Source organism: Channa argus, chromosome 20 (genome assembly GCF_033026475.1).
Source record: "Channa argus isolate prfri chromosome 20, Channa argus male v1.0, whole genome shotgun sequence".
Taxonomy (NCBI): domain Eukaryota; kingdom Metazoa; phylum Chordata; class Actinopteri; order Anabantiformes; family Channidae; genus Channa; species Channa argus.
The window spans coordinates 18,437,150-18,464,525 of record NC_090216.1 but is presented as its reverse complement, the minus strand read 5'-3'; the positions used below and the strand labels follow the sequence as shown (position 1 = coordinate 18,464,525).

At 40.2% G+C, this 27,376-nt stretch overlaps 2 protein-coding genes across 2 annotated transcripts; one reads left to right on the top strand and one right to left on the bottom strand.

Annotated features, from left to right (window-relative positions):
* Window positions 1–105: 105 nt before the first annotated feature.
* wdr45b (WD repeat domain 45B) lies at window positions 106–15,153 on the top strand. The gene is made up of 10 exons (XM_067487380.1): window positions 106–312; window positions 2,661–2,735; window positions 3,312–3,413; window positions 6,250–6,337; window positions 7,338–7,432; window positions 7,720–7,910; window positions 8,026–8,111; window positions 8,806–8,907; window positions 9,974–10,095; window positions 12,786–15,153. The coding sequence occupies exons 1-10, from the start codon at window positions 246–248 to the stop codon at window positions 12,890–12,892; spliced, it is 1,035 nt and encodes a 344-aa protein (XP_067343481.1). The 5' UTR covers window positions 106–245; the 3' UTR covers window positions 12,893–15,153.
* On the bottom strand, window positions 14,950–25,067 carry foxk2a (forkhead box K2a). Its single transcript, XM_067487379.1, has 9 exons — window positions 24,566–25,067; window positions 22,929–23,123; window positions 22,653–22,794; window positions 22,156–22,302; window positions 20,840–21,033; window positions 20,534–20,733; window positions 20,107–20,364; window positions 19,837–20,034; window positions 14,950–18,235 (listed from the first exon to the last, which is right to left on the bottom strand). Exons 1-9 carry the CDS (start codon window positions 24,859–24,861, stop codon window positions 18,015–18,017), a joined length of 1,851 nt encoding a protein of 616 aa, XP_067343480.1. The 5' UTR covers window positions 24,862–25,067; the 3' UTR covers window positions 14,950–18,014.
* Between the last annotated feature and the right edge of the window lie 2,309 nt (window positions 25,068–27,376).

Here is a 27,376-nt window from a genome sequence, read left to right as displayed (position 1 = left end):
TTTAAATATCCGTTCAAACAACCATGTTCAAGGCAAAGATTCCCTTTGGCCTAATGGAACGTTGACTGGTGTCAGCTCTCTCCAGGCAGGAACCTCTCAGTCGTTCCTTTCCTCTGGCAGTGGACTCTGGAGGAATGCTAGCTAGGGTTAGCATTAGCTCATCTGGGAACAGCTGTTGGGTTTAGCTGGCGTTAACGTTAGGTACTTGTTAGTGTTATTTGGCTTTTGGTAGATTTGTCAGGATAATGAATTTATTGCCATCGAATCCTCATGGGAATGGGCTCCTTTATGCCGGATTTAACCAGGACCACGGTAAGAAACGGCACTGTCATCTTTTTTCCTGCTAAATACAAATTGTCAGTGTCGTGGATGCTAAGCTAACGTTCCTAAACTGATGTTTTCCCCTGTTAAATTAACCTTGCATTATGACATTTTCTGAAACCAACTCTTTACATTTTTAAGTTGATCTGTTACTGTTACAATATTAATCTAGCGTTAAACCTAAAAAGTAAAGGAAATATGGGACGCTAAGTTCATGATAGGCTTAGCTAACAAGCTAGCGTAGCTTTTTAAATTTAACGCTATAGCACAGAGTTGACGGTAAGTTAGCTAACCAGCTAATGTTGGGTAGATGTGACAAGCGTAATCACGTTATATCTAAACATGTATATAAAACGTAGTTGGCCTAATTAGCTCAAATATCAGTTAGGATCTGAAGTAAATATTAGTTCACTAGTGTGGGAAAACTTAGCTTATATGCTAATGTTAGCATAATTTCCATTAAGCATCATATGAGCCGAGCAATGGCTAACGTTACTACAACTACGAACACCTTGCATAAATCTATATCAGCTAACTTTAACAGTTATTACCGTTTAATTGACTATTTGGAATGTCAGCTACTTCCAATTAGATTATTTTATTCTGCTACCCGCTTTCAGAAACGGATAATAATTTGTTAATCACTAACATGTCATAGTCACCGTTAGCCCATTTTAACACAAAATATTATTGGCTTCACACCCACAGTTTCAAACAGGCCGCTAAGCTGAGCTATTTTTCTTGGCCAAGGGTCTGACTGAATAATGTAATTAAATTACAGGTGATAAATTGTCGTGTGAACTTAGTGTAACGTTAACGTTCTAACGGCAAAGTGCCTAAAGACCATCACCTCATGTGACCTCTCAAAGTAGCAGTCTAAGAACCTCCGTCACCATTTTGAAGGCTTTACTAGTGTTGTGCACAGTATTAGTGTGGACACCTTTTCATTCAATGTTTTATTTTTTATTTTCTTATTGTTTTCTACACTATATCTGAACTGAACAAAAACTATAAACAAAGAAAAATATTTTTTACATAGTCATTTGGCAGATACTTTTTTTTAAAATTCCATCCATTATCTGTAACCACTTATCCTGGAGCCTAACCCAGCTTTCATTGGCAAGGAAGTAGGGTCCAATTTAGACATACACAGACAGACAACCATTCATACTTACATTCCCACGTATGGATAATTTAGAGTCGCCAATCAATGTAACATGGATGATTGTGGGAGGACACCCGGAAACTAGGGACCTTCTTGATACGAGGCTGCAAAATTTACAGTCTTTTCCATTCTCTCAACCAGCAGAGAAAGTCACCTGCAATGCTTTTCCCACATACCATACCACTGCTTTTCCTTCACATTGTAGTCCGACCCATCCCAATCTCTGGTAAGTGTCAGCCAGGTGATTGTAGAGGCAAGGTCATCTGATGAGAAACTGTGTGACATATAGCCCTTACATAGCCATAATATTGATCGATTTCAGCGCCGTTGGTAAATATTGAAAGATTCTTTGGACTGAAAACATAATTTATACCTCTGAGACATCTGCCCAGCTGAAGAGGTGTTTCCTATCGCTGTATTAACATAACAGTCAGTCTGAAATAATGTGTGCTCTCCAAAGAAGTATGGAAGTTGCGCAGCTTTGTCTGTTGATGTTGTTGGTATTAAAATATAGAGCATAACAGGAACTTTACTCAGTGTCCCTGTGTCTGTTCATTGCTGTAAAGCTGGTGTGTGTTGTTTGATTCCTAATTGCTTATCAGTGTTTATGTCAAACCCTTGATTTGACAATAGTGACTGCGTTTACATGCACTTAAGAGACTTGGTTACTGGAAATCCACGTTTACATGCAGCATAAAATAAGCTGATTTTTCCTCCATTGCTGATTTCTTTTGGAAGCTTGGCATACAGATTTTTACCGCTATAGTGATAGTAAACTCTGCTTTCTGACTTTTCTGTTTTGTGGGGGGGGGGACTTGTGTTAGTTAAATATCTGTCTGACTTCAGGCACACTTTGTTTTAAGAACAAGGCGACATTGCTCTGTTAATGAGCTCTTCTTTCATTCAACCTTTCACTCAGCCACATGTTCTTTTCTGCAGCCTTTGTTATTCACATGCACAGTTGAAGAAACGTGGTTACTTGTAATACATGGCAAAGAAATTGGGATTCTCTGACTTTTACCTCGGGTTTTGGCTTTCCCGTCTAGATGATAATTAAGAAATCAGTTTTCACAAGAAAGTCGACGGTAACCTTGTTGTAAATATACTGAATAGTTGCCTAATCTAATCTGTGTTTGTTAACAAATTGCTGTTCTGTCTTCTTGGGTCTTTTCAGGATGCTTTGCGTGTGGAATGGAGAATGGATTTCGTGTGTACAACACAGATCCTCTCAAAGAGAAAGAGAAACAAGGTAAAAGGGTTTAAATGGTTGGAATACTTGACATTTTGTTAGTAGCATTAGTACTGTTCAGTGTTAACGCTCAGTGACATTGCAATGTATTGAGCTATTTTATTAAGCTTAATCGTTTGAGTTAGAAAATTGCAATTCCTTAAATATGGAACCATATAAAAGCGAGGCTTCCTCTAAAGTTGGATAAAAATGTGAATCCGCACATGACTTGTTCAAGAGTCACTTCTCTAACTTTACTGATTTAACTGCTGTACCAGAGTTTACAAGTACACATTTACACAACCAATTGAGGGCTTTATTTTTTCAGTGCTGATTCCTAAGCAGGTCTTTACAGCTGATAGGGGTTATTTCCTTTTGAGGTTCTGCACACTGTACATATAAAAGGCCAGTCTCAGTTTGTAAAATGAATAAGATTTCTTGTTTTTTTGGGAGTCAGTGGACTTTGATAAACATTAGTGAAAAGCAGCAGTGTGCAATTTTGTTTTTAATTAAAATTTCCGGTGCATCATTTTCTTATCCACATAGCAGTTATTCATGTTACTATTAATTTTAACATCCAGTGTCTTAAACTTCCAGAGTTCTTGGAGGGTGGGGTTGGCCACGTGGAGATGCTGTTTAGGTGTAACTATCTAGCACTGGTGGGAGGAGGCAAGAAACCCAAGTATCCAACTAACAAAGGTATGTTTTGGGTGTGTGTGTGGGTGTGTGCAATTCATTTCAACTTTATTTATATAGCGCCAGTTCACAACAAAGTCATCTCAGGGCACTTTACAGATAAAGTCAAGACTAACAATTCCCACCTTGAGCAAGCCATAGGCAACAGTGGAAAGGAAAAACTTAACAGAAGAAACCTCCAGCAGAACCAGGCTCAGGGTGGACGGCCATCTGTCTTAACTAGTTGGGGTGAGTGGAAAGTGGAGAGAGAGGAAAAAAAGGGCAACAAAAAGCAACAACAAAACATCTGACAGGTTGGTAGGACCAGTAGCTGCACGCTGGAAACGCACAGCTTCAAAGCCGGGGACACCTGCAGAAAGAGACAGAGAGAGGGGGACAGAGAAGGACAAAGACAACTACGGGAGAAAACACACAGAGTTAATGTCATACAGTGGTGACAATTGCGGGGTGAGAGGAGAGGAGAGAGGGTCAAGAGGAGGAAAGGAGCTCAGTGCATTGGGGGGTGGGTCCCCCAGCAGTCTAAGCCTATAGCAGCATGATTATAACTAACTATATGCTTTATTAAAGAGGAAGGTTTTAAGCCGAGACTTAAAAGTAGAGAAGGTGTCTGCTTCCCGAATCTGAACTGGGAGCTGGTTCCACAGGAGAGGAGCTTGATAGCTAAAGGCTCTGCCTCCCATTCTACCTTTGGAAATTCTGGGAACCACAAGTAGGCCTGTATTCTGGGATCGAAGTGGTCTACTGGGATGATATGGTGCTATGAGGTCTTCTATATATGATGGAGCCTGAACATTCAGAGCTTTATATGTAAGAAGCAGGGTTTTAAATTCTATTCTACATTTAATGGGAAGCCAATGGAGAGAAGCTAGTGAAGGTGAAATATGATCTCTCTTGCTAGTTCCAGTCAGCACTCTCACTGCAGCATTTTGGATTAATTGCAGGCTCTTTAGGGAGTTACTGGGGCATTTAGGGAATTACAGTAGTCCAACCTAGAGGTAACAAATGCATGGACCAGTTTTTCGGCATCACTCTGAGACAGGATGCTCTTAATTTTGGCAATGTTCCGTAGATGGGAGAAGGCTGTTCTAGAGATTTGTTTTATATGTGAGGTAAAGGACAAATCCTGGTCAAAAATAACTCCAAGGTTCCTTGCAGTAGTAGTGGAGGCCAGACTTATGCCATCTAGACTAACAATATGGTTGGACATCATATCTCTGGGATTTTTGGGCCCAAATACTATGACTTCAGTGGGGGAGGATCTGGTGAATTCTTTCTCTAATAGTTACAATTTTATGCATAAAGAAAGTCATGAAGTCATTGCTGCTCAGAGTTAAGGGAAAACTAGACTCAACAGAACTATGGCTCTTAGTCAGCCTGGCTACAGTGCTGAACAGAAACCGGGCGTTGTTCTTGTTTTCTTCTATTAATGATGAATAATAAGCTGTTCTGGCATCACAGAGGGCACAATATCAAATTAGAAAATAAGAAAATTAAATCAAAAACTCAAATAAGCAGGACAGTACACGATAACAAATAATATTGGTTTTTGATTTTACCAATTTGGGTGTGAAAGGCTAAGAGTAAGGCTCTCAAATGAGTTATAACTCTGTTTAGGTCTAGAGTTTATTGATAAACCTTAGTGGAAGATTGCTGCAACTCCTCCACCTCAGCCTGTGCTTCTAGGAACATGATAATTAATATGACTTGGGGGGGGTTGACTCATTTAAACTGACATATTCTTCCTGCTGCAACCAAGTTTCAGTGAGACAAAATAAATCAAATTTATGATCACTTATTATTCAAGCACTTACTTTGTGTACAGTACTTTTAGTGTGAGTTAACAAATGTATTAAACCAAAATGATTGCAGAAGAAGATTCACAGCACTCACCTGTTTGTTTATGGTGTGATGAGATTAGTTGCATAGCCAGTGTTGTGCATGAATGTTCTAGAAATGCTCTGTTCATTAAACATGCGCATTTTTTCAGTGAACAGTCAATTGAATGTATCCATTTGTGAGTGTGTGTGTGGGTCATTAACAGACACAGTGAACATAAGTGTTTTGCCTACTCCTTGTGTCTCTACACTCTTCAGTCAGCCACCAGCTCTCCCTCATATGTGCAGACCATAGGTTAGTTGTGTTTCATCTACAAACATCACCCCATAATTCTAGAATGATCTTTTCTCCAAACTAAGCTATTTAAGTCATCTAGTGCAAATTCCTGTATGTTTTACTTGGCAATACGTATTGCAGAAAGAAAAACCTCATACTGTCAGTTTCCAACATTGTACAGTCGTAGCCAAAGTATATTTTAGGGCAAACTTTGAATAACTTATAATACATTTTATGGATTAATCTATCTAGTGTTTGACACCTCTAGATCATAGTCATATTAGAAAAGCCATTAGGACTTAGTATTATATACTGTGGCCATTCTCTGAGGAGTTTGCATGTGCTTAGGTTGGTTTCCTCTGGGTACTCGAGCATGAATGGTTGTTTGTCTGTGTCTATCCCTCTGTGTTGGCCCTGAGATAGACCTGAAACCTATCCAGGGTGTATAACGCCTCTTGCCCGTGGACAGCTGGGATACATTCCAGTCCCCCACCACCTTGAACAGCAGTTAAAGATCATGGCTTCATGTTGTAAACTGCTGGGAAGTACTAAGAAAATATGATGGAGTAATAAATAATTATATCTTCCCTACTGGCTTTCAATTATACTTTCCAACTTTAGCCGGTATGACTGTATAAAATTAAAATAGTCTTTCATGGAACTATTAAATACTACACCTGAAGCATTTTGAGACTTGGCTGAATATTTGTTTTCCTTGCTGCTTTAGTGATGATATGGGATGACCTAAAGAAGAAGACCGTTATTGAGATTGAGTTCTCAACAGAAGTTAAAGCAGTGAAGCTTCGACGTGACAGGTAAAAAAGAAATGGGTGTGAAAACCGCTTTATAAATAATGGTTCAACTATCCAGCTTCTGTCATTGTTGAGGTGGTAGTGGACTTTATTTCATCATTTGTGACAGTTGTAACGTTAATGTTGTGCAGTGCATGAGTCAGTAGATTTAAGGTTCCTCCTCAGGGATAGTCATGCTGTTTAGATAAATTTTGTGTCAGACAACAGTTGCTATAGGCATCAGTCTCTGCTTAATCAAAGTACCGTAACAATGAGCCTTGGAGTCATGCCACTTAGTCATGCAGTCACAATGCACCAGTGTCTAGAATCCTAACTTAATCTTCCCCTTTATTTTCACCTGAGCTGCCTCTGTTTTTAATCACTAAAAAGCTCTGTCTCGATGTGGGGCTTGCATCTTTCAGGGACAGCATTTGAAGACCAAATGTGCCACAACTATAGCACTAACCACCTTTATTTCAAAGACTTCTTCAAATGCAGCCAACAACTGCAGCCTTCTTTCTTGTAGCCACCTGGCAATGAAGGCTCATGCGAACAGGTGGATCCTTTTCGGGCCAACCTATCCCAAGATTCTTTGCGTCTCATCATTTAAAAGAGTATATGACGGCTTCGGAGTTGAAGGAAAAAAACCCATAAAAACATTAAAAGAACACTGGTTGTTAATAAGTTTTTACAAAAAGTTGGGTTTTTAAGTTTCATATTGTTAGTGGTGTTAGCTCGCTATCTGCTAGTTTAGCTCCCCTTCATTAATTCCTTTATTTATTTATTTTTAATTGCTGCCGAGCTGCTTACAAAATCCAAGAACAACTGGTGGCATAAATTTGGAGTCATTCGTAGACCAGAGTATTTGATTTTGGCTTTGTGATCTATGTGGTCTGTGAAGGCTACATGCCTACCACAGGTAGTTTGGACCCTGGACATTGCTAATATACCAGATTTATAGCACTGTCCTCTGAATGCTAATTTAAATTTAAATTTAAAGTTCACTGTTGGTTCTCTGTTCCAGGATTGTGGTGGTCTTGGATTCAATGATCAAAGTGTTTACGTTTACCCACAACCCTCATCAACTGCACGTTTTTGAGACCTGCTACAACCCCAAAGGTTGGTAAATCAGTGGGCCTATGTACTGTGTTTACTCCCATAGTGGAGAAATAAATATCACATTTTGGGCTCCTAAATGTGATATTTGTATGAGGACAATTAAATGATTTAATGTGGACAGAGGTGATCACTGAAACAAGCTGAAATACATGTTGTTTTTGCAATAAATACTGCATTTCGAACACATTAATGTAGATACGGTTTTAGCAGAGCATTGAAACAATAAAATACAAAATGATTGTTTGTTTTAATTCCAACATTTTTCCTCTTCCTCTGTTTCTCCTCAGGTCTGTGCGTTTTGTGTCCCAACAGCAACAATTCTCTGTTGGCATTTCCTGGGACTCATTCAGGCCATGTGCAAATAGTGGACCTGGCTAATACAGAGAAACCCCCAGTGGACATCCCTGCTCACGAGGGGGCGCTTTGCTGCATTGCTCTCAACCTGCAGGGAACAAGGATAGCTACTGCGTCAGAGAAGGTATGTAATGCTCGAACTGATGCGAACTGAGAATATAAATGCTTGTTCTTCACTTTAGTTGTGTCTTTAGTTGTTACCACTGATGACTAATCCTAAAAATGATGTGTTTCCACAGGGGACACTTATAAGAATTTTCGACACATCTGCAGGTCAGCTCATACAGGAGCTGAGACGAGGATCTCAGACAGCCAACATTTACTGGTAAGAGTTGAGCCATATTGCTGCTCAACTATCTGCTAACAGCAGCCTGCAACAGTCCTTTTGTTGCATTTTGTAGTGAGTCAAAAATGCGACCTTCACCAGAGGAACCTGCTCTCTCCAGGATATTAACTGGTGATGGGTGCAATTTCTACATCAGAGTTATTGGCAGTCACGCCACAGTTTTAAGTCCTGGTTTACTGCCTCTACTCCTGTTGTCTATAAAGATGGAAGATCGAAGTTCAGAATTTCAGCTTTTACTTCTTGGTATTTAAATTGGGATATTAAACAACATCAAACATAGCACCTTTTTTTTTTTTTTTTTTTTATCAGATCAAGTATTGGAACATGTGACTTCCCAGCTGTGTCTGGTGAGATTGATTTAGCAAACAGTAATTTAACTAAATGACTGCTTTTGGTTTTGCCGTGGGTTTTACCTGTGAAGACTGTATTTGTGTTTAAAATGGATAGAAAAAAAAAAAGAAAAGACTCCATTTTGAATGTGAGAAATGAAGGGAAAGCAATCAAAGGGACTGATTTATTCAATAAAACGACTTGGACTGTGCTGAAAAAAGAAACCACAGGTGTAATGAGCAACATAGTTCCACACTCATTAAGTATTTATTTAAATCTTTTTTTAGATGAATAACTGAGCTTTTCTGGTTCTCACTATGTTCATCTGGTTTGCCCTCTCCAGCATTAATTTCAACCAGGATGCATCCCTCATTTGTGTGTCCAGTGACCATGGCACAGTGCACATCTTTGCTGCTGAGGATCCCAAGAGGAACAAGCAGTCGAGGTCAGTTTCTGCAGAAAGCTTTCTGCTGCATGATATAATCATTTAAAGTACAAATGGAATGTAAGAGTTTTTTGACCTATTCCCATTTTGCACACATCATTTCATTTAGGTGTTAGAGATCTGCCGTTTATTAAAACTGAAATGCTAAACCTAGCTCACTGCTGTGACGAATGCAAGAGACTTGGTGTTATTCTGGAAAATAGTACAGAAGTATTGTAACTGGCAGTACTGTTTTCTAAACATTATTCCATATTTCCCAAATTTTCTGCTTTCTGACAACTGGATTTATTTGAGATTGCTGACGACATTTCATTCGAAAGGCTTCTCTAGGTGTGCGTTTTATTGCATTGTGCCAAGCAATTAAACTGTGTAAAGTTTTTTTAGTTGTTGTTCCACAGAAGTCAAATATATCCACACACCGACTCCACATACTGAACCTTTAGGTTAGACTTTTTGGCACCACCAAGTCCAGCATTACTAGGGTCTAGTCTTTGCAACAAAACTGTTTGTCCTCACTGTGGACTGAAAGGCTGCAACCACAGGATCACAACCCATGTTATGAGTTACGTTGTCCTCAAGGTGCCTCCATTGTCTCTTTGCCTACATTCGTCTTTGGATTACCTCAATATCTGATGTCTAATGCAATTTCTCGTTCCCTTGGAGGCATTGAACGCAAAAATAGCACTAATCATAGAGTCACCATCCCCAGTTTTAGGGTAAATAAAGCAGGTTAAAAAACTTTATTAATTCCTATTAAGCATTGTCTTTAGACACTCTGTTTAGTGAGCCATGCTGTCTTGCTTATATGGATGGACGCTTTCCCAGCTGCCCATATTCAGTGAATCAGCGGCTTTATGTTCTGTGCCGTAAATGAGATCCAAAGTTTGAAAAGGTGATGGGTGGGTTATTGGGTTAAGTGTGCAAATGTTAATTGCATTCATTTAAGTTAAAGCTACTTCGCAAAATGTGGGAGGGGCCTGACAATAATTACACACAAAGACGGTGTTGATAGATCAAAGTAAATTCGATTTTCTGTGGCCTGGTTGTGTGTCCCTCATGTCTGCAGCTTGGCATCAGCCAGCTTTCTTCCCAAATACTTCAGTTCTAAGTGGAGCTTCTCCAAGTTCCAGGTCCCATCAGGTTCTCCCTGTGTGTGTGCTTTTGGAACAGAGCCCAACGCCGTCATAGGTAAGTTTAGTTTGTGATGATGATTTCACACACAGCATTCCAGGACACCGCAGTGTTAATGCTCCTGTTACCGTATGGCCCATGATAAATGGGCACTAAGAAAGTCAAAGTGGTGCTACACACACGGGTTCTTCCTCATCTGTTCTATCGAAAATTGTTAAAAAACAAAATGCAATGTGGGGAAATTTATTCATAAATAAGTTTATTAAATAATCTTACTAACACAAATGTGCTATTAGCCTCATTGATGACTGGTGGTGTGGTTATCAACATGTGTAATTTATACTCAAAGTCAGAATTATGTTAACTTTTAAATCTGATTTAATTTGATCAAAGATGTAATTTTTATGTACAAATGAATTTTGTTGCTAAAAGCATCTGTATGGATTATCCTATACCAACAAAACATTATGCAATTATGTGTATGGTACAAACAATATCCTTTAGGGTTCAGTGCTTTTAAAGGACAGTGGTGTTTTTCTTTCCGAGCTTTGGCTTATTTCACACTCAATCTCAAACCATTTTAAAGAGATCAGTTACATGGTCATAAGTGACCAGGGTCCTGCACCACGAAGTGAAGGGATATTATTATATTCGGCTTAGCTCACATTGCAATATCACAAAGCTGTCTCACTTTTAATGTCACGCAAGTCCGACTAGAAGCACAACAGTACTTTTATCAGAAGACTGGGGTATTAATTCATCCCTGCAGGATTCAAATTGTTGGGTGTTCTTGCAGTTGGACAAGTAAGATTGTCCAACTGCAACTGTTGGACAAGTAAGATTGTCCAACTGCAACTGGTTTTCTATTTTCCTTTTTTCTTTTGTGTCAGCTTGGTCTGTGGTTGTGATAGTTGAGCTTTGTTTTTGATCATACGTCGACCACACACCATCACATGGTTATCAAATGTATCGAATTTCTAAAGAACACACTAACAGGACATTGGAAATGGTAATGCTTGCTGTTGTATGTTGCTGTTAGCTGTTAGCTGTGGTGTTCAGGTGCCACCCGGTTATTACGGTTTGTCAAGGTAATACCAGTTTTGTGAGGTTACAGGGCGGCTGTAGCTCAGTTGGTAAGGCAGTTTACCATGGACCACAGGGTCAGTGGTTCAATCCCCGCTCCCGGCTACCTGTCGAAGTGTCCTGAACCCAAGTTGCTCACGGTGGGTAACATTTACTTTAGTGGGATGGTTGTTGTGTTTCTGTTTGTGGAAACTTTTGTACATTGGAAGAAAACTGTGAGCATGAATATTTACTTCATGATTCAGCTTTGTTGTAACGCTGCCAAGTTTTTGTCCTTAGCATCCACATTAGATAAGACGTTCAAAAACTTGGGATCACATCAGTCACCATTGTGCTGCTGTTGGTGTTGAATTTTGATGTGACATTAAATGAGTCATTAAAACCCTGTAATATTACTGTAACATGTCAGTCGATGTTATTGTTCTGCTTCTGACACGTTCTTTGCTGCTTCGGTAACAGCTTCAGCTTGTTAATGTGTTGTTGTTAACGAGGACTCATACGAGGACTGATATTTAACAACTGTGTAAAGCATGTTTTACACATGAACTCCGGAAAATGTTAAGAAAATTCATCCTTTGGCCTTTCACACATAAAACCCAGAAGGAGAAAAAGCCAAAGTAAAAAGTGTGAAACTCAAAGGCACATGGTAAAAAAACTCATGCATCTAATAATAAGAAATTTGTACCACTTTACTACAACGACAGCTGAATTTAAATGACATTCAATGACCTTTAATCCACCCAACAGTTTGTGACAGAGCAGCGTGCTACACACACAAACTCACACACATCATACAGACATTGTACTAGAGGACTCGAAGGGTAAAGTCTGGATGATGTGTTGATGAGTTCCAGTGCAATTGATAATTGCATAATTGGATTATTTTAATAATAAATATCTAATCAGTTGTCCCTCTGTCCTCTGTTATGGCAGAAGACAGTCATATTTTTTTCTTTTATGTGCATCATTGAGTTATTCACAAAATGGTTTCTGTATTAGACAAAGAAAAACATTTAGTTGGGCCGTTACAATAATTTTGCAAAAATGTATGCAAAGTATATTCTTAGCCATACGTCAATAATAACAAATTAGGTCTAGTTTTTTTTACTCTATTCTCGTATGGTTATATTACTTACAGCTCACCCTGCAGAATATCACATTTGCTTGCAGTAAACATTTCCTGCAGGTCCCGTACATTCATCTCCTGTTATATTAAGTACTTCATTCTTGGTTGTTGGTTCTTGGTTCTTTCACATGACCATGCTCTTAGCCCAAACCAGAAAACCCAGACTTCACAGAGCCGGTTGCTAATCAGCTTTGTGTTACTGCTTATCAAGGACAGTGGATGAATGTTTTTACGTGCACTTAAGAAACCTGGAAATCAGATTTCGAGAGAAAGCCGACTGTAACCTGGTTACGTAAGTCCACGTAAATGTACTCAGTGTGAGGCTCAGTATAGCCAGATAACTCCAAAATATACTGAACTTTCTTTGTGGTGCAGGCCTCTGGTGTTTGTTTTCTAATTTATTGCATTCTCTTTTATGTTTGGTGCATTGCTTTGTGTAAACTTATTTTTGCATACTGTACATTCTTCCTAAGCTACAGCCCAGTCACATTTCTATTTGCTTACCGTGTGGGTCCCACTTTCTCACTTTCCCTTGCAGCCATTTGTGCTGACGGCAGCTACTACAAGTTCCTGTTCAACCAGAAAGGGGAGTGTTCAAGAGATGTCTACGCACAGTTCCTTGAGATGACTGATGAGAAAATATGACCCTTGACCACCTTGACACCCCCCACATTTCTGCAGAATTGCTATTATGCAGCCTGTTATTTTTTTTTTTTCCCTACTTCTTTTTTCTTTTGAACAAGGCAGGAGAGGTCCCTTGTAGGTCTTCTCCATATCTTGACAGACTCTGTGAAGGAGCATCAGATGATGGGAAGACAAAGAGAAAGAAGCACAGACTTCTGGGAGGGGGGAAACCCTCACAGCAAATATGGACAGAAGGAATCACCAAGAGGGACTCATGAGGATCGTATCTAGAAAAAGGGACACGGACGCCGACTTTACTCCCAAACCAAACACAAGACAGAAGTGGGAAACGTATTTTTTGAAATGGTCAGATGCCGCTTTTTAAGATGTCTTCCGAGGAATTTACAAAGGATGGCTATTTTTAATCACACAGATGATTCTGATAGTTGGATAGATTGAAAATAGAGATTTTTGTCATGTACCATCACCTAACCTAAGTATAGGGAGTGCCTCTGAGACTGGAGCAAAGCTGTATATGTGCACATATTACTGTTGTCATATATACATGTATGTGTATGTGTATATACCCAGTGTACCATATTAGGTATTTGCAAGGCAGGATCAGAATGAAGGAACAGTTTTTCTCCACCTCTGCCTTTATAGAAACATCTAAGACAGACTCTGATCCTGCATTGTGAAATGTCACTACTTAGTATTATGATTTCTTATATTCGCTCGCCAGACTGAACTTTAAACTACATTGAACTGTACGGAATAGTAGCAACAACAACAAAAAAGCAAATGAACATTTTGGTTTCATTCTTTTTTTCTTCTTTATATGTTCCCCCCCAATTGTTTTTAAAAGCTTGTGAAAGTTGAGTTTTTGCTGTTTTTACCTACACATGAAACTGTGTTGATCTTCTTATCCAGCTCTCAGCAACACGTTCACTAAAGGGTTCCCCCAAAACTATTTCTTAGAGAGTTACATTCCTAGCTCAACAGAAAAGCTTACAAGCCAAACCCACACAGTTTTCATCTTAATTCACTAAAACATATTAAGGAGACTGTTGGATTTCTACGTAAAGGCTGGGTTCAACTGTAAAAATGCAAATATTTTGAACTTGGTTTAATAATGCACTTCATGTTAATATTAACACATTTATATCCTAACTTGACTCAACCAGAAACCTCTAATACATGATTAATACTTTTCTTTATATACTTGTCATTGGCCAGTGCGACTCCAGTCACAGCAACAGCTGGGTGCAATCGTTTGCATCCCCTTTTTTTTTGAAATGGCAAAAAGAACAAAACAATTTTATTATTTTTTTTAAATCAACACATTTAATGCATTCAGCTAGTACTAATCTTCATCACAAATTTAAGTTTAGATTTTTGGAGGTGGATGCAAACTTTTGCAACGAGCATTTTTACTGTAACGTTATATTGTATATTCTTTGGTCATTTTTGTTATATGTGATGATGAAAGAACATTTGTACCAGGTGAATAATGCATTATGATGTTAGGGATCATTTTGCATCCCTTTACAATGAAATGGCATGTAGGGGAATGCAAATGTAACTAACATCATAATAATGCAAATTCAGCTCGTACAAATGTTCTTCCACCATTACAAGTAACAAAGTGGCCAAGAAGTGTAAAAAAGTAAAATTTAAAAAAAATTATATTGCTGGAAAAGTCTACATACCGCTTATTAAAAATGAATTTCTAATGAACATATGTGAATGTGCACTAAATATTATGATAAGAAAAAAATCTACTCTTTCTGCCATTTCTAATTAAGGAGATGCACGTTTTTGCACCCACTTGCATATGGGAATGTTTAAGTCTCGTGTCAGTGTATCTCTCTTAACTGCTCCTCCTTACCAGCGTTGACAATTCCAGATAAGGCAAATCAGGGAATCTGAAATGCTTTGTTGAACCTTGTTGCCATAAACAGAATATGAGTTCATTGAGGATGCATCGCAGTGGAACATGTGCATTAATGTCAGATTTGTTATTTCTTATTTTACTCAACAGGTTTTTTTTTTTGTTGTTGATATAGTGCAAAAACACATTTTTCTTTGTGTTGCTTTCCGCACCAGATTGTACATCTGCAGGTATCACTGGATACACAGAGCACTTGGTGGTCCCGGACTGAAAAGGGGGGGTGCTGCACAAACATGAAAAGCCAACTTGTTTCTGACACACTCAAGATGATTGTAAAACATGCACTGAAATCTGAATTAAATCTATCATCTGCTTTTACAGTTCTACCTTATGGGCTTGTTCATGCTTTTTTTCTACTGTTCATACCTTAGTGTAGCATCACCCATTACACTGAATAGAGAATTCATTAAATTTGTCCATTAATTGACAAAGGCTGGATGGCTAAAGTCTAAGCAACATAAAAATTGCCTTACTGTGAGGACATGAAAACATGCCTCACTAGCTTTGTTTCTTTGCCTCGTAAAGGTTTAGCCTGCTTGAAACAACATTGTACAATCACACTTGCTGCAGTCATTCTATTCTCTCTGGTAGAATTAAATGCTAAATTATTGTGACTCTTTATCTCACCACATACTTCTGTACTAATCAGACTGTTAATCAGTATGTTATTATCAAACCTTACTTTGTAGTAGTATTTTATCCTTTCCAGCCTAAAATTCAGGCTGCTGGCCTAAGTTTCAAATTCTGTAATGTACCTCAATATCTATCACAGGATTTGATGGCACATTTGGCACCAACACTGACGTGCAGTCACTGGGAACAACTCATCGGATTCAGTGTCCTAATCAAGGACACTTCGATATTAACAAACCAACAGTCCTGGTTGGTTTGTTAGTGGACATCTCTTCCTCCTGAGTCACAGTTGACCTTGATCATTGAGTCTAGGTGAAATGTCTCAACAGCTGTTGGAAGGACAGCTTCAGAATACCTTGTTACACACACCTTTCATCGTGTCCCATCATTTGGTCAAATGTTTGCATGCTAACAACGTAACATAAAAGAACAATGTAGCCATTAAAGGTGGCTAAAGGTTGGAAGATGCTACTGACAGGACAAGCTTCCCTGCAGTGCAGTGCACACGGTAGATGTCTCAATTCAGGGATCTCATCCTTTGAAGACTGGATTTTGGAGTGTAACACCAATACTTTATAAAATATTAAAAACGAAAAAACAAAACATATCAATAGGCTTCTGGGAGGCACATGCCGAGCTCTTTCACCAACTAAAGGACATAATTGTGGAGGCTTCCAGGTGTGTGTGGGGTTTTGTGCCACTTGCCTCCATCATTGTAAGCATATTAGCATGCAAACATCAGCACTTGGATACACGGTGCTTTGTACTATGACAGCAATGCTATGATAGTTCTGCGTAGAAGGAAGCACCACACTGGTGCCTTTGGGGACTCTTGATACCAAGGTTGTCGGAAGCACGCTGAACACTTCAGCACTCGAAATGAGTGAGTCCAGCTGTTTCTTTCCTTGAAGATACGCATGCTCAAAGAAAGCTTTTCCATCCATGTGGTAAGACTTCCTAGAACAGCCCGACCCAATGGTGTGGAATGGTCACAGAAGCCACTTAAACTTATTTCCAAAACTCTACCTTCATTCCAGATGTTAACTCTTCAACCACATGACCCTCTGTAGCATTGCCGAAGATGCACAAAACAAAAAAACAAAATCCTTCACACAGATTTGCATTTGCCCAGCAAACAATGCCTTTTACTCAAAGAAATACAAACTAAAAGGTTATGTGTTTTAAATAAATTTATAAAAAAATGCATTTACCCACTGAAGCAAAATAAACACCTATCACTTGTTTTTCCTGATGTAACATAGAATACAATCTGAATAGACTTTTTAATAGCCTGAACAGAATAAAATAATTAAGCAAAGAGAGAGAGACTGCCAACTTCAACACAAAGTAACAAACACAGCCAATGATGACAGGGGGAAAAGAACAGCAAATAAAACATACACCAAAAAAGAAAAATAGGAAAGGGGAAAAAAAAATGTTAAGTGCAGCACTGGTCAGAATCGTTTAGTGTAGATTCAGTCTAAATTTTCTTCAGTTCCATATTCAGATAAATCTGCTCAAGTACATTGTCTCTAGATCCATAACATGCAAGCTCGATCAAGCATATGGTCAAATACGTATGGGAATATATTTTTTATCTTGTAGAATATTTGTGAAATATGAAAAAAAAAAAAAATCTTTCAATGTACAATGATAAAAGAAATTTCATTTGCATGAGTGAGCAGAAAAAAAGACCATCCACTCCATAGTGTTTTCTTTAAAAGGCAAAAAAATAATAATTTTTTTACATTCATTTCACTGAACAAATAGTCCACATACAAAAACAAAATCTTTTTCCCAAAATATCATGTTGTGATGTTTAAATGTTCTTAAAGAGCCCACTTATAGCTTTTAGTTTTCTTAGTTATTACTAGATAGTATCTGTGCCTTAGGAAACGGAGAAACACTCAAAGAAGATCCACAGATACACTTGTACAACAGAATACTGCATATCTACTCACGACTGGGTTAGGTAGGTCGACGTCAAGGCTAGCTGCCGAAAATGGGGATGTCCACACGTACGTACACACACTTCCTGTGGCGGAATACACTACTGGTGATTTCACTTGGTTGCGGTTATTCTAGCCAACCCAGTTAAGTGCTTGTCTGCAATGCTACCAGGATGAGGCTCCTTTCTGTCTTTGGGGACGTTCAGGACTTCTCACTTGCCAAAGAAGTCATTCTTTAAATTTCTTTTCCTTAAACATAGGTATTTCTCTCTTGCTGTGCTGCTTCTTGCCATCTGGGTCTCAAACGTCGGGGTTTCACAGTCATCAGCAACTCTTAAAATTACATTTTTAATTTGGTCTTTAGTTTTTGCATCGTGTTTCATGGTCTCAAAGAGGAGGAGGATTGGGGGTGGGGGGTGGGGGGGGGGGTAAAGGAGGAGGGTTTTGCACATTGTGTAGTTCTGTCTGTGTTTCCACTTGTCTTCTCTTTTTGGCACCTTGACGTTAAGACTATAACCAGGTAGAATGGAGGGGGCGAGCGTGTTGAAGGTGTTAGGCTCAGTGTGTACAGGAGAGCGGGGGTTAGTGTGCAGATCGAGGTGGTGTGGGGCTACTTGTCACCGACCTGTTCACTGACCCCTCCCTCTCCAGCTCTCGCACTGGTGCCATTGTTGTTAGTGGCTACTGCTGTGGCTTCGCCCTTCTCTTCCTCTTCGGTTTTCACTCTCTTTGACTCCGATTGGCCTGGCAGTTCTCCATTCTGCCTTTTGGTGGGGAGGGAAGCTGAAGCCGAGGCGTGAGTTGCCAGGAGGTGGAGAGGGTTTGCAGCAGCTGGAAGAAAGAGTTTTGGGTTTTTTTAGGCCCACTGTATGGAGTCTGAAGTAAGAAAATGAATGAGACAGTTGAAGGCTGGACTTTACCGTTCACTGTGACCGGTTCCTAAGTCAGCTGGGTAATGTGACACACAAGCTTACGAAGAATTTAATGCTACACTTCATCTGAAACCTAAAACTCACATTAATATTTGATTGCACTGCCAATGCAATGGGAAATTCAGAGCATCAGTCTGATATTAATGTTTTCATTAAACACAAAACATAATATTGTTGATAGCTGTTCATGGCCTAAGTGTTACAAATGTTCCATAACTGTCTTGTCTTTGAGACTAAGATTTGTCAGTGTGAAACCACAGTGAATTTTGCTATTTGGGCACATGGATACTGCCTTTGTTTAAGAAGCAGAGACCTTTTCAACCCTAGAAACATAGTTCCCACAGTTAAACGTGGTGATGCAGCATAATGCTGTGGGGGTGTTTTCTGCTTCGGGCACATGGATGCATGGATTCATATCATGTTAGGTGATAATGTAAAGCGATATCCCAGTCTAGCTTTAGGCTGCGGCTGAGTATTCCAGCAAGAAAAGGACCCAAAGCACACATCCAAGTTGGTCCAAAACTTTTTCAAGGACACCAAAATCAAGTTCCTGGGGCCCAGATCTCAATCCTATACAGAATCTGTAGCAGGGCCACAGGGTTGATGTCCATGCTCGAAAACAATGCAATTTGGATGAGCTTGAACAATATACCATGTAGAAAGGGCTAACGTCGTTCAAGAGACATGTGCCAATAAGTTAGGAACTTAAGATTTTGAAATTACCCTTCTTTTCATCATTTTAGTAAAAAACTTATGGCTTTTGTTTAATTTCATTAAGACCGGCTTCTAATTTTAAACATAACACCAATTGAATCCCTGTCTGTCAAGTAGTCAAGTTTCTAGTTGTATATAATTTGTAGAAAGCTGCTATGAGCACTGAAGCACCTGTAGTTCATCATCAGCTGCAGCAGGGACCACTACTCAAGACTGTTAACTACAATCTCACACTTGCAGGGTCTTTATAACATTTTTGTTTCTAGAACATTGGAGCCGTGCATCTAAAAAACCAAGAAACATTCCGTGGCAATCGACTGATAGAAAGGTCATTAACGCTATGATTTGCTTGCTTTAAATCCTCTGTCAATTCAGGACAGAACAGCGAGCTCCTTGCACAGGCTCCCATATATCCAGCAATGGGGGTTTGCAATCTCTCAAGCGTCTCGCTCAAGACATTTGCATTCTCACATATACCGCCTCCAGATAAAGTCCAGAGAATTTCAGGATTCAATTGCACGTGTAAAGTGGCTTTAAAATACTGTTCTAACTCCAAAGAGGCTTAAGTGACAGTAGAGGACTAAACTTCTTTTTAGGCATTTTTCACAGTTCAAAAAGAAAGAAACAAATTAATCAAAACTAACATATCTAACTAAATTTACAGTAAATATAATTTGTGTTAATAACTGGAAAACTCCACAGAATCCCTCTAAGTACTAAATGCAAATGCATAAACATACTTTAATCGTAAGTAGTTTATACGGGTTGTATGGATGTGTCTGTCACCTGTGTTAGCAGCAGTACCAATTGGGAGCAGATGGGTCCCATTTTGTGTGATAGCCTTTACTGGGAGCTGGTGTTGACCGAGAGGGGCTTGTTGCACGATAGTAACTGTTGTCAGGGGAGTAGCCTGAGAGCTCTGGATGATTCGGCTGACTCCACCTATAGACGATGCTGTGATGGTTGGCACTGACTCTACATTCACTGCACAAAGAGAGAAACTTGCGTAAAACTTAATGCACTTATACTTATACAACAACATGAATCTGCTCTCACCTTTGTTCTCTTGGTGTTCTGCACCACCGTTCTCCTGAGGTTCTGGGCTCACTGTAGAAGCAGACTGTCCACCAGCGGTAGTCATGGTGACTGCTGGGATCTGGTGAACAACGTGCACTGTCTGCATGACGGGGGGGGAGCTAACCGACGTTGTTACAATGGCTGGTGTCGCCATGGCGTAGGTCACAGGCTTCATGGTAGTTTGAGGCATCTGGCGCTGCACAGCAATCAATACTGGCTGGTTGTTGAGCGGGGAGCCTGGCAGCAAGCAAGGGACAGGTTACCGTCACTGTCTACACAACTTCTGTAACTCCACACTAACACAAAAATGGTTTAAAGTGGGGAAACAGTGCTTAGCATGGCCACCGAATTTTCCGAATATCAAATCATATCTGTTAACAAGAGACAAAAACTTGCAATAGGTTACCAGGGGAGTTCTGTGTAAAGCGGGCCTCTTGGATAACAGCAAGTTTTGGCTGGGTAGAGGTTTGGGTGGGGGCTGGATGAGGGGTCGGTTCTGGCTCCATGGGCACTGGAGACCCCTCTCTGGACAGACTGTCTGGGGTCTGGACCCCACTGGAGTGGGCAGACAGCGTCCCTGTGTGGTTGGGAGAAGCGGGAGCACTCCTACACAAGGAGAAGTAACACGTGATGGGTCAGGGCCAGGAAGAAGCAGTAAAATAAAAAAAAAAAAAAACAACTAAAAATGTGCCTTTAAAATTACAATTATAACCTGGAGGAAAGAGGTCCCACAGGGGTCCTGAAGCAGGGCACTCCACGTGGCCTACGCTTCCTGAAGGCTTGTTCTATCAGCTTGCCTTCAGAGGCAGGATCAATCCTCCAGAATGAGCCTTTGCCTGGCTCCTCCTGAGAGCGGGCCACCTTAATGAAGTACCGGTTCAGGGACAGGTTGTGGCGGATTGAGTTCTAAAACAGCAATGAATACAAGGCAGGCGTAAGCTGTACAAGTACCAAGAGTGGGTCACAGCATTTGTATTAGCAAGTGTTGTTGCACTACCGCTCTTTGGTTTGGAACAGCTAAGTTTGCTGAATCTTCACAGTGTGTTTCTTTTCCACATAGTTGTAAAAGTAACCAATGTGCTTGTTAAGTGACGACGTATGAGTCCTGTGATAATTTCTGGTTCGAACGTTTGGTTCATTTTACTCAGTTTAATACAGCAAAATGTTGCCGGTATTTCAATCAATCTGAATCTGAAAATCACAGCAATAATTGTCAATTTGCTGCTTTGCTTGCAAAAGCAAAAAGAAAAGCCAGAGTTAATTGGGTTGATTTCTTTTTTTATAAATGAAAAGGGAGTTTTGATGAGTCATAGTATTAGCTGGCTGGTTAGCATTAAACTACTATAAAACTACAATAAACTACTATAAACATTATGCATTAAAAACTAATATATAATAGACAAACACTACAACCCAGACTTACTACAATGCCAAACACATTTTGGTGATAACATTAGTTGCGGAAAGTTGCTAGCTAGACACCAGTTCCTCTTTTTCATTACAAGTAGTGTAATAACCAATTTTATATTTAGCTAAAATGAAAACTCTAATTCAAGCTGCAACTCCAGAGTGTGTATCACAGCAGCCAGACCCTCACACTTTGTATCGCATCATGAGATGTCAGCTGGCATTAGCCTTATTTAACATTACAAGCTTTAGTCTAATTATTAGTAGAAATGCTGTTTTTCATCTACTGTTACATTATAGTTATAAACAGCCCTGCACATCTCTAAATGGGCAGATTGTCATTACATGTTGTCAGGTAGCTAGCTTCTTACTAACCTCCCTGAACAACTTAAGCTGATAAATCCTCTTTTGCCCATCCAATCAAATTTTACACTGGAAAATATTCTCTTTTGTTTCAGCTATGAACATGTTTTTCAAGTTATGTGCAGTTTTTGCACACAACTTTTAACACTAACCCTAGCTTGAAGGTTCAAGATGAGCAAGTCTGCATAGTGAATATTTAACCAATCCTACAATGGCACTGGCATTTAACAAGAGACATGAGTAACATAAAGCACTGACCTGCCAGCCTTTATCAGCTGTTCTGTAGTAGGGATAATTCTTAGTGATGTGGGTGTATATTCCGTTCAGTGTTAGCTGTTTATCCTGGGCCATGGTGATCGCTTGGACTATTAGTTGTGCATAAGAATACGGAGGTTTGGAGTCATCCTGTGAAAACAAAGTTCTACATAACTTATGTGCTACTGGGAGGAAGTTTGTTGTGTTAACAAAATGCAAAAAAAGGCTCAAGTCATGTTTTCTTTCTTTAGAATGTTCACACGCTGGACACAAACACACAGACTCACCAGGATCTGTACTCTGTAAATCTGTGCTGTTGTGAACGTGCAATTTTTAGACTTCAATGAGTAACCAATGACGTTCACAGTGTCCATCTACTGTCAATCCATGGGGATTTCTCTGAAGTCTGTTGCCTACATCTACTTCAATGAATTGAACAGAAAAGACACATCCATATTTAACCCACTTCTCAGTCAGCCCTGGACTTGTCTTGCTCCTACCTTTGGGCTGTCCTCACCCGATGCCTCCTTGTCATTTTCTGATTGGGAATTGTCTCCTATAAGGTCAGTGGCCAGGACGCGGCCTGTCCTGTAGCTAGATAGTCCCGCTCCCCGCGGACTTGATGGACAGGAGTTTGCTGCACTGTAAAACAGACAACAAAACTTTACTGTAAATTTCTGGAGCAATGATAAGAAAACCAACATTTTTTTAGACAACGCTGTAAAACAGTAGAAGACACCATGTTTGAAGGTTATACAAAACATGACCACTTTCACCTGATGGTTCCAGTGGGTGAAGGCAATGGGCTCATGAGGTGGGCAATGTTGTCAGGAATGTTTATGGTCAGTGGGGAAATTTGGGGTTGGACGGGCTTGACCGGTGATTCCGGCACGTTCCTTGGCTCCTTCTTGTCACTGGACAGGGCTGTGAACGTTATCTTTATACTTGTGCTGGGGAAACGAAAACAACACCTGAGGACAAAAGACAAGCAAAAACAAAAAAAACATGAAGTATGTGTCTTCAATGTCTATAAATCTATTTACATACAGTTAGCATTTGTCAACATTCAAGGATTCGAAGTGTATATTGTCATGTGCACAGACAGAAAGCATGTTTCCCTGCACAATGAAATTCTTACCTTGCCGTCCACAATAAATGCTGTATAGTAAAGTAAAATAAAAATAGAAAAAAAAAATAAGAGCAATAAAAATTAGTGGAAGTGCAGTTCTGATAAATAATGAATGTAATTTGGGTAGCAATTAAATGATACAGATAAGCCTTCTGCCTGACAACAAGCAGTATGCATAACTGAAAGAGGACCAAGATTAAATATGGACATCTAGCATAACTATTATGTAAGGGACCATGTCTAACATGTCTTATTTATTATTAATAAGGTATATTTGGACCAGCTGCTGACACTTTATAATTAATTATTATAATGGCGTTGTAACAGTCCTTCCCAAACATTAGCAAAGTTTAAATGAGCTACAGACAAAACCAGCAAATATGACTTTTGGGGAATGAAAACTACAGACAAACTAGCAGAGTAACGTTACTGTAAACATACCAACGGAGAATGTGAGGCCAAGTTAACACTGAGCTAAACCAAGTTAACAACAGCACTTAACCATCATAGCTGCCACTGTCACACCACATGTGAATATTCGGCTTTAGCAAGTATTTAACAATCATTCCTCCCTAAGCTCTTTCAAAATATGCAGTGCAGTCTGTGTTTACAGCAGGTCAGAAGCTGAATTGATCAGCCATGTCTCCGTGCTGCTAGCATGTAGGTGGCATGCAAACACTTCGGCATTAGCCCCAAATTAAAACTTCTCTTGTTTTAAAAAAAAAAAAAAACGAATCAAAATTGTAGTACAATTGCATTTTCACATCCCTTACTTCGTTGTCAGTGAATGCAAACTTTGGGAAAACCCGTAAGGTTGCTAACATAATACTGAATTTGCAGGGACCGTTCTGCGTGTAGCAAACAACAATAAACAACTCTAAGGCTCGATTCCACATTACTGAGTAGTAACTTGGGCTTTAAGTGCACCGATTCGTTGCTAACGTTAAAAGCATTACTGGCTGACGTCTCGCTCACGTCTACCCGGTGGACTACATGTTTGCCAAATAAATCAAAATAGTCAAACGGTTTGCAGACGGGACACGTTAAACATGTTTTATTTGCCCATCAGCAGCATAATTATTACTTAAGGGGATCGGGAAAGGAGTTTTCATGTGACGTTATCGCCATACATACGAGTAACGTTAGCACGTATCAGGCTTGCTGCTGCTTGAAACAACACGTGCAACCCCGTTGCGGGATAACAAAAACAATAACAACACAAGAAACCCATAAATGCGCAGGGGTTTTTCTTTAGTTCACGCAATTCAGCGATATCAATCTTACATTCGTGGAAGCTGGAGAGGTGGAGCCCCTCTTCTCTGAAACACCCCATCAACAAACACCCCGTTTTTTCCTAGACATCGGAGATAGAACTCCCCCGTGCCCGTCCTGTCCTCTCCCGCAGTGAATATTTCGAGGTGCCGCCGAGAGATGAAGCTGGAGTGTCCTATACTAACGTCCACCGAGCCCTGCGAGGAGTTCCGGCCGATGGTCACTGATCTTTTCTTCATCAGATACTCGAATTCTCGGCCCTCCAGCCGGGCTACCGCCGACCCTGACATCCCGCTTACCACCGCCATCTTCTGAGGTATCTGGTAGAGATTTGAAAGTGTATGTTAAAGCCCAAACGTGTAAGCGGTTACGGGGAATTGAAGAGGGGGAATTTTATAGTTATATGAAAAAAGGGGGAGTCCAATTTTACACCGTGGAGAATTTGGCTAGGAACGTGCCAGACCGGGGACACAGCGGCTCCGACCCACCGCCGTAAAGAAGAGGAAAAAAAAGAGGAGCTTCAGCCAATGAGAAGCAGCCAAACGGGCGGAAGTATCGCGACAGACAATCTGTTAAACCAATGGAAGCATCGCTTTTGGAGACAGATGTGGGGTGTTTACCAATGACAACAATAATAAAAATAGCCAGAGGAAAATGGGGTTCGGTTGCAGTGCAGGCTGACACGCAGATGGTTGGAAAGATGGACGAGGCGGTGCAGTGATTTGCAGGAGGGGAATTTGGTCCGCTTTATCTGTAAATGCTCGTATAATGTCCACACTGGTGAAGACATTTTTCTTAATTTATGTTCTATTTTTACAGTATAACATGGCAACAAACTTCCAAACTTATTCTTTAGAAATTAAATTAATTCATAAATTAAGCATAATGAGTTCCAAACCAATTTTAAGAAAAAAAGGTTATGGCTTTGTAAAAAAGACTCCTTAAAGCTGCATTAACATTTTTATTGGGGGGGCAACTGTGGCATTTCTCTCAAATCTACTTTACCCTTAATTGTGCTTTGCTAAATTTTATTAAATGTAGCACCATCCAGCCTTAGAGATGTGTTTTGGATAACATAACTGCTAGTAACAAAATTAATGCTTGACATGTCGTTAAGACCTGTTTTTCACTCATGTAACATTACAAACAACCAGACTAACTAGCTAAGCTCTAACAACAGTGTCAATGGCTGTGTCTGAAATCATCCCCTACTCACAGTCTTCTTCTTTTCCTTTCTGCTGTTCCCGAGGTCGCCACAGCGAATCATGTGCCTCCATCTAACCCTGTCCTCTGCATCCTCTTCTCTCACACCAACTAACTTCATGTCCTCTCTCACTACATCCATAAATCTCCTCTTTGGTCTTCATCTAGACATGGTCCCTCTCATTCACACACATGTATTCTGTCTTACTGCGGCTAAGCTTCATTCCTCTGTTTTCCAGAGCAGACCTCCACCTCTCTAGATTTTCCTCCACCTGCTCCCTGCTCTCACTACAAATCACAATGTCATCTGCAAACATCATAGTCCATGGAGATTCCTGTCTAACCTCATCTGTCAGTCTGTCCATCACCAGAGCAAACAAGAAGGGGCTCAGAGCTGATCCTTGATGCAGACCCACCTGCACCTTGAACTCCTCTGTCACACCTACAGCACCTCACCACTGTCTTACAGCTCTCATACATGTCCTGCACCACTCTAACATACTTCTCTGCCGCTCCAGACGTCCTCATACAATACCACAGCTCCTTTCTCGGCAACCTGTCATACGCTTTCTCTACATCTACGAAGACACAATACAACTCCCTCTGACCTTCTCTGTACTTCTCCATCAGCATCCTCAAAGCAAATACTGCATCTGTTGTTCTCTTTCTAGGCATGAAACCATATTGCTGCTCACAAATGTTCACCTCTGCTCTTAGCCGAGCTTCCACTACTTTTCCCACAACTTCATTGTTTGGCTCATCAGCTTTATTCCTCTGTAGTTGCCACAGCTCTGCACATCTCCCTTGTTCTTAAAAATCAGCACCAGTACACTTTTCCTCCAGTCCTCAGCATCCTCTCACTCTCCAAGATCTTGTTAAACAAACTAGTCAGAAACTCTACTGCCACCTCTCCTAGACACTTCCATACCTCCACAGGTTTGTCATCAGGACCAACTGCCTTTCTAATCTTCATCATCTTCAATTTCCTCCTCACTTCACTCTTACTAATCTTTGCTACTTCCTGCTCCACACTTATATAGCACTTTTATATTGGCACTCAAAGCACTTTTACACTGCTTCTCATTCACCTGTTTAAACTCACAATCACACACAAACTCTTACACATATGGGGGAGCTGCTATGCAGCTGGCCAACACTGACCGGGAGTAACTAAGTTAGGGTTCAGTGTCTTGCTCAAGGACACTTCGACATGTGGCCGGAAGAGCCGGAGATTGAACCATAAACTGTGGGATTGGTGGATGACCAGTCTACCTTCCTGTGCCACAAGCACCTCTTCTTCTCTCCATTCTCTTTCATTTTCCTCGTTCATCAACTCTTCAAAGTTCTCCTTCCAACTTCCCATCACACTCCTGGCACCTGTCAATACATTTCCATCCTTATCTTTAATCACACTAACCTGCTGCACATCCTTCCCATCTCCATCTCTTTGTCTGTCCAACCTGTACAAATCCACCTCTCCCTCTTTAGTGTCCAACCTAACATACAAGTCCTCATATGCTCTTTGTTTGGCCTTTGTCACCGCTACGTTCACCTTATGCTGCATCTCCCTCTAATCCTGTCCTCTGAAAAAAGTACTGTACAGTCCTCTAAATTCCATAC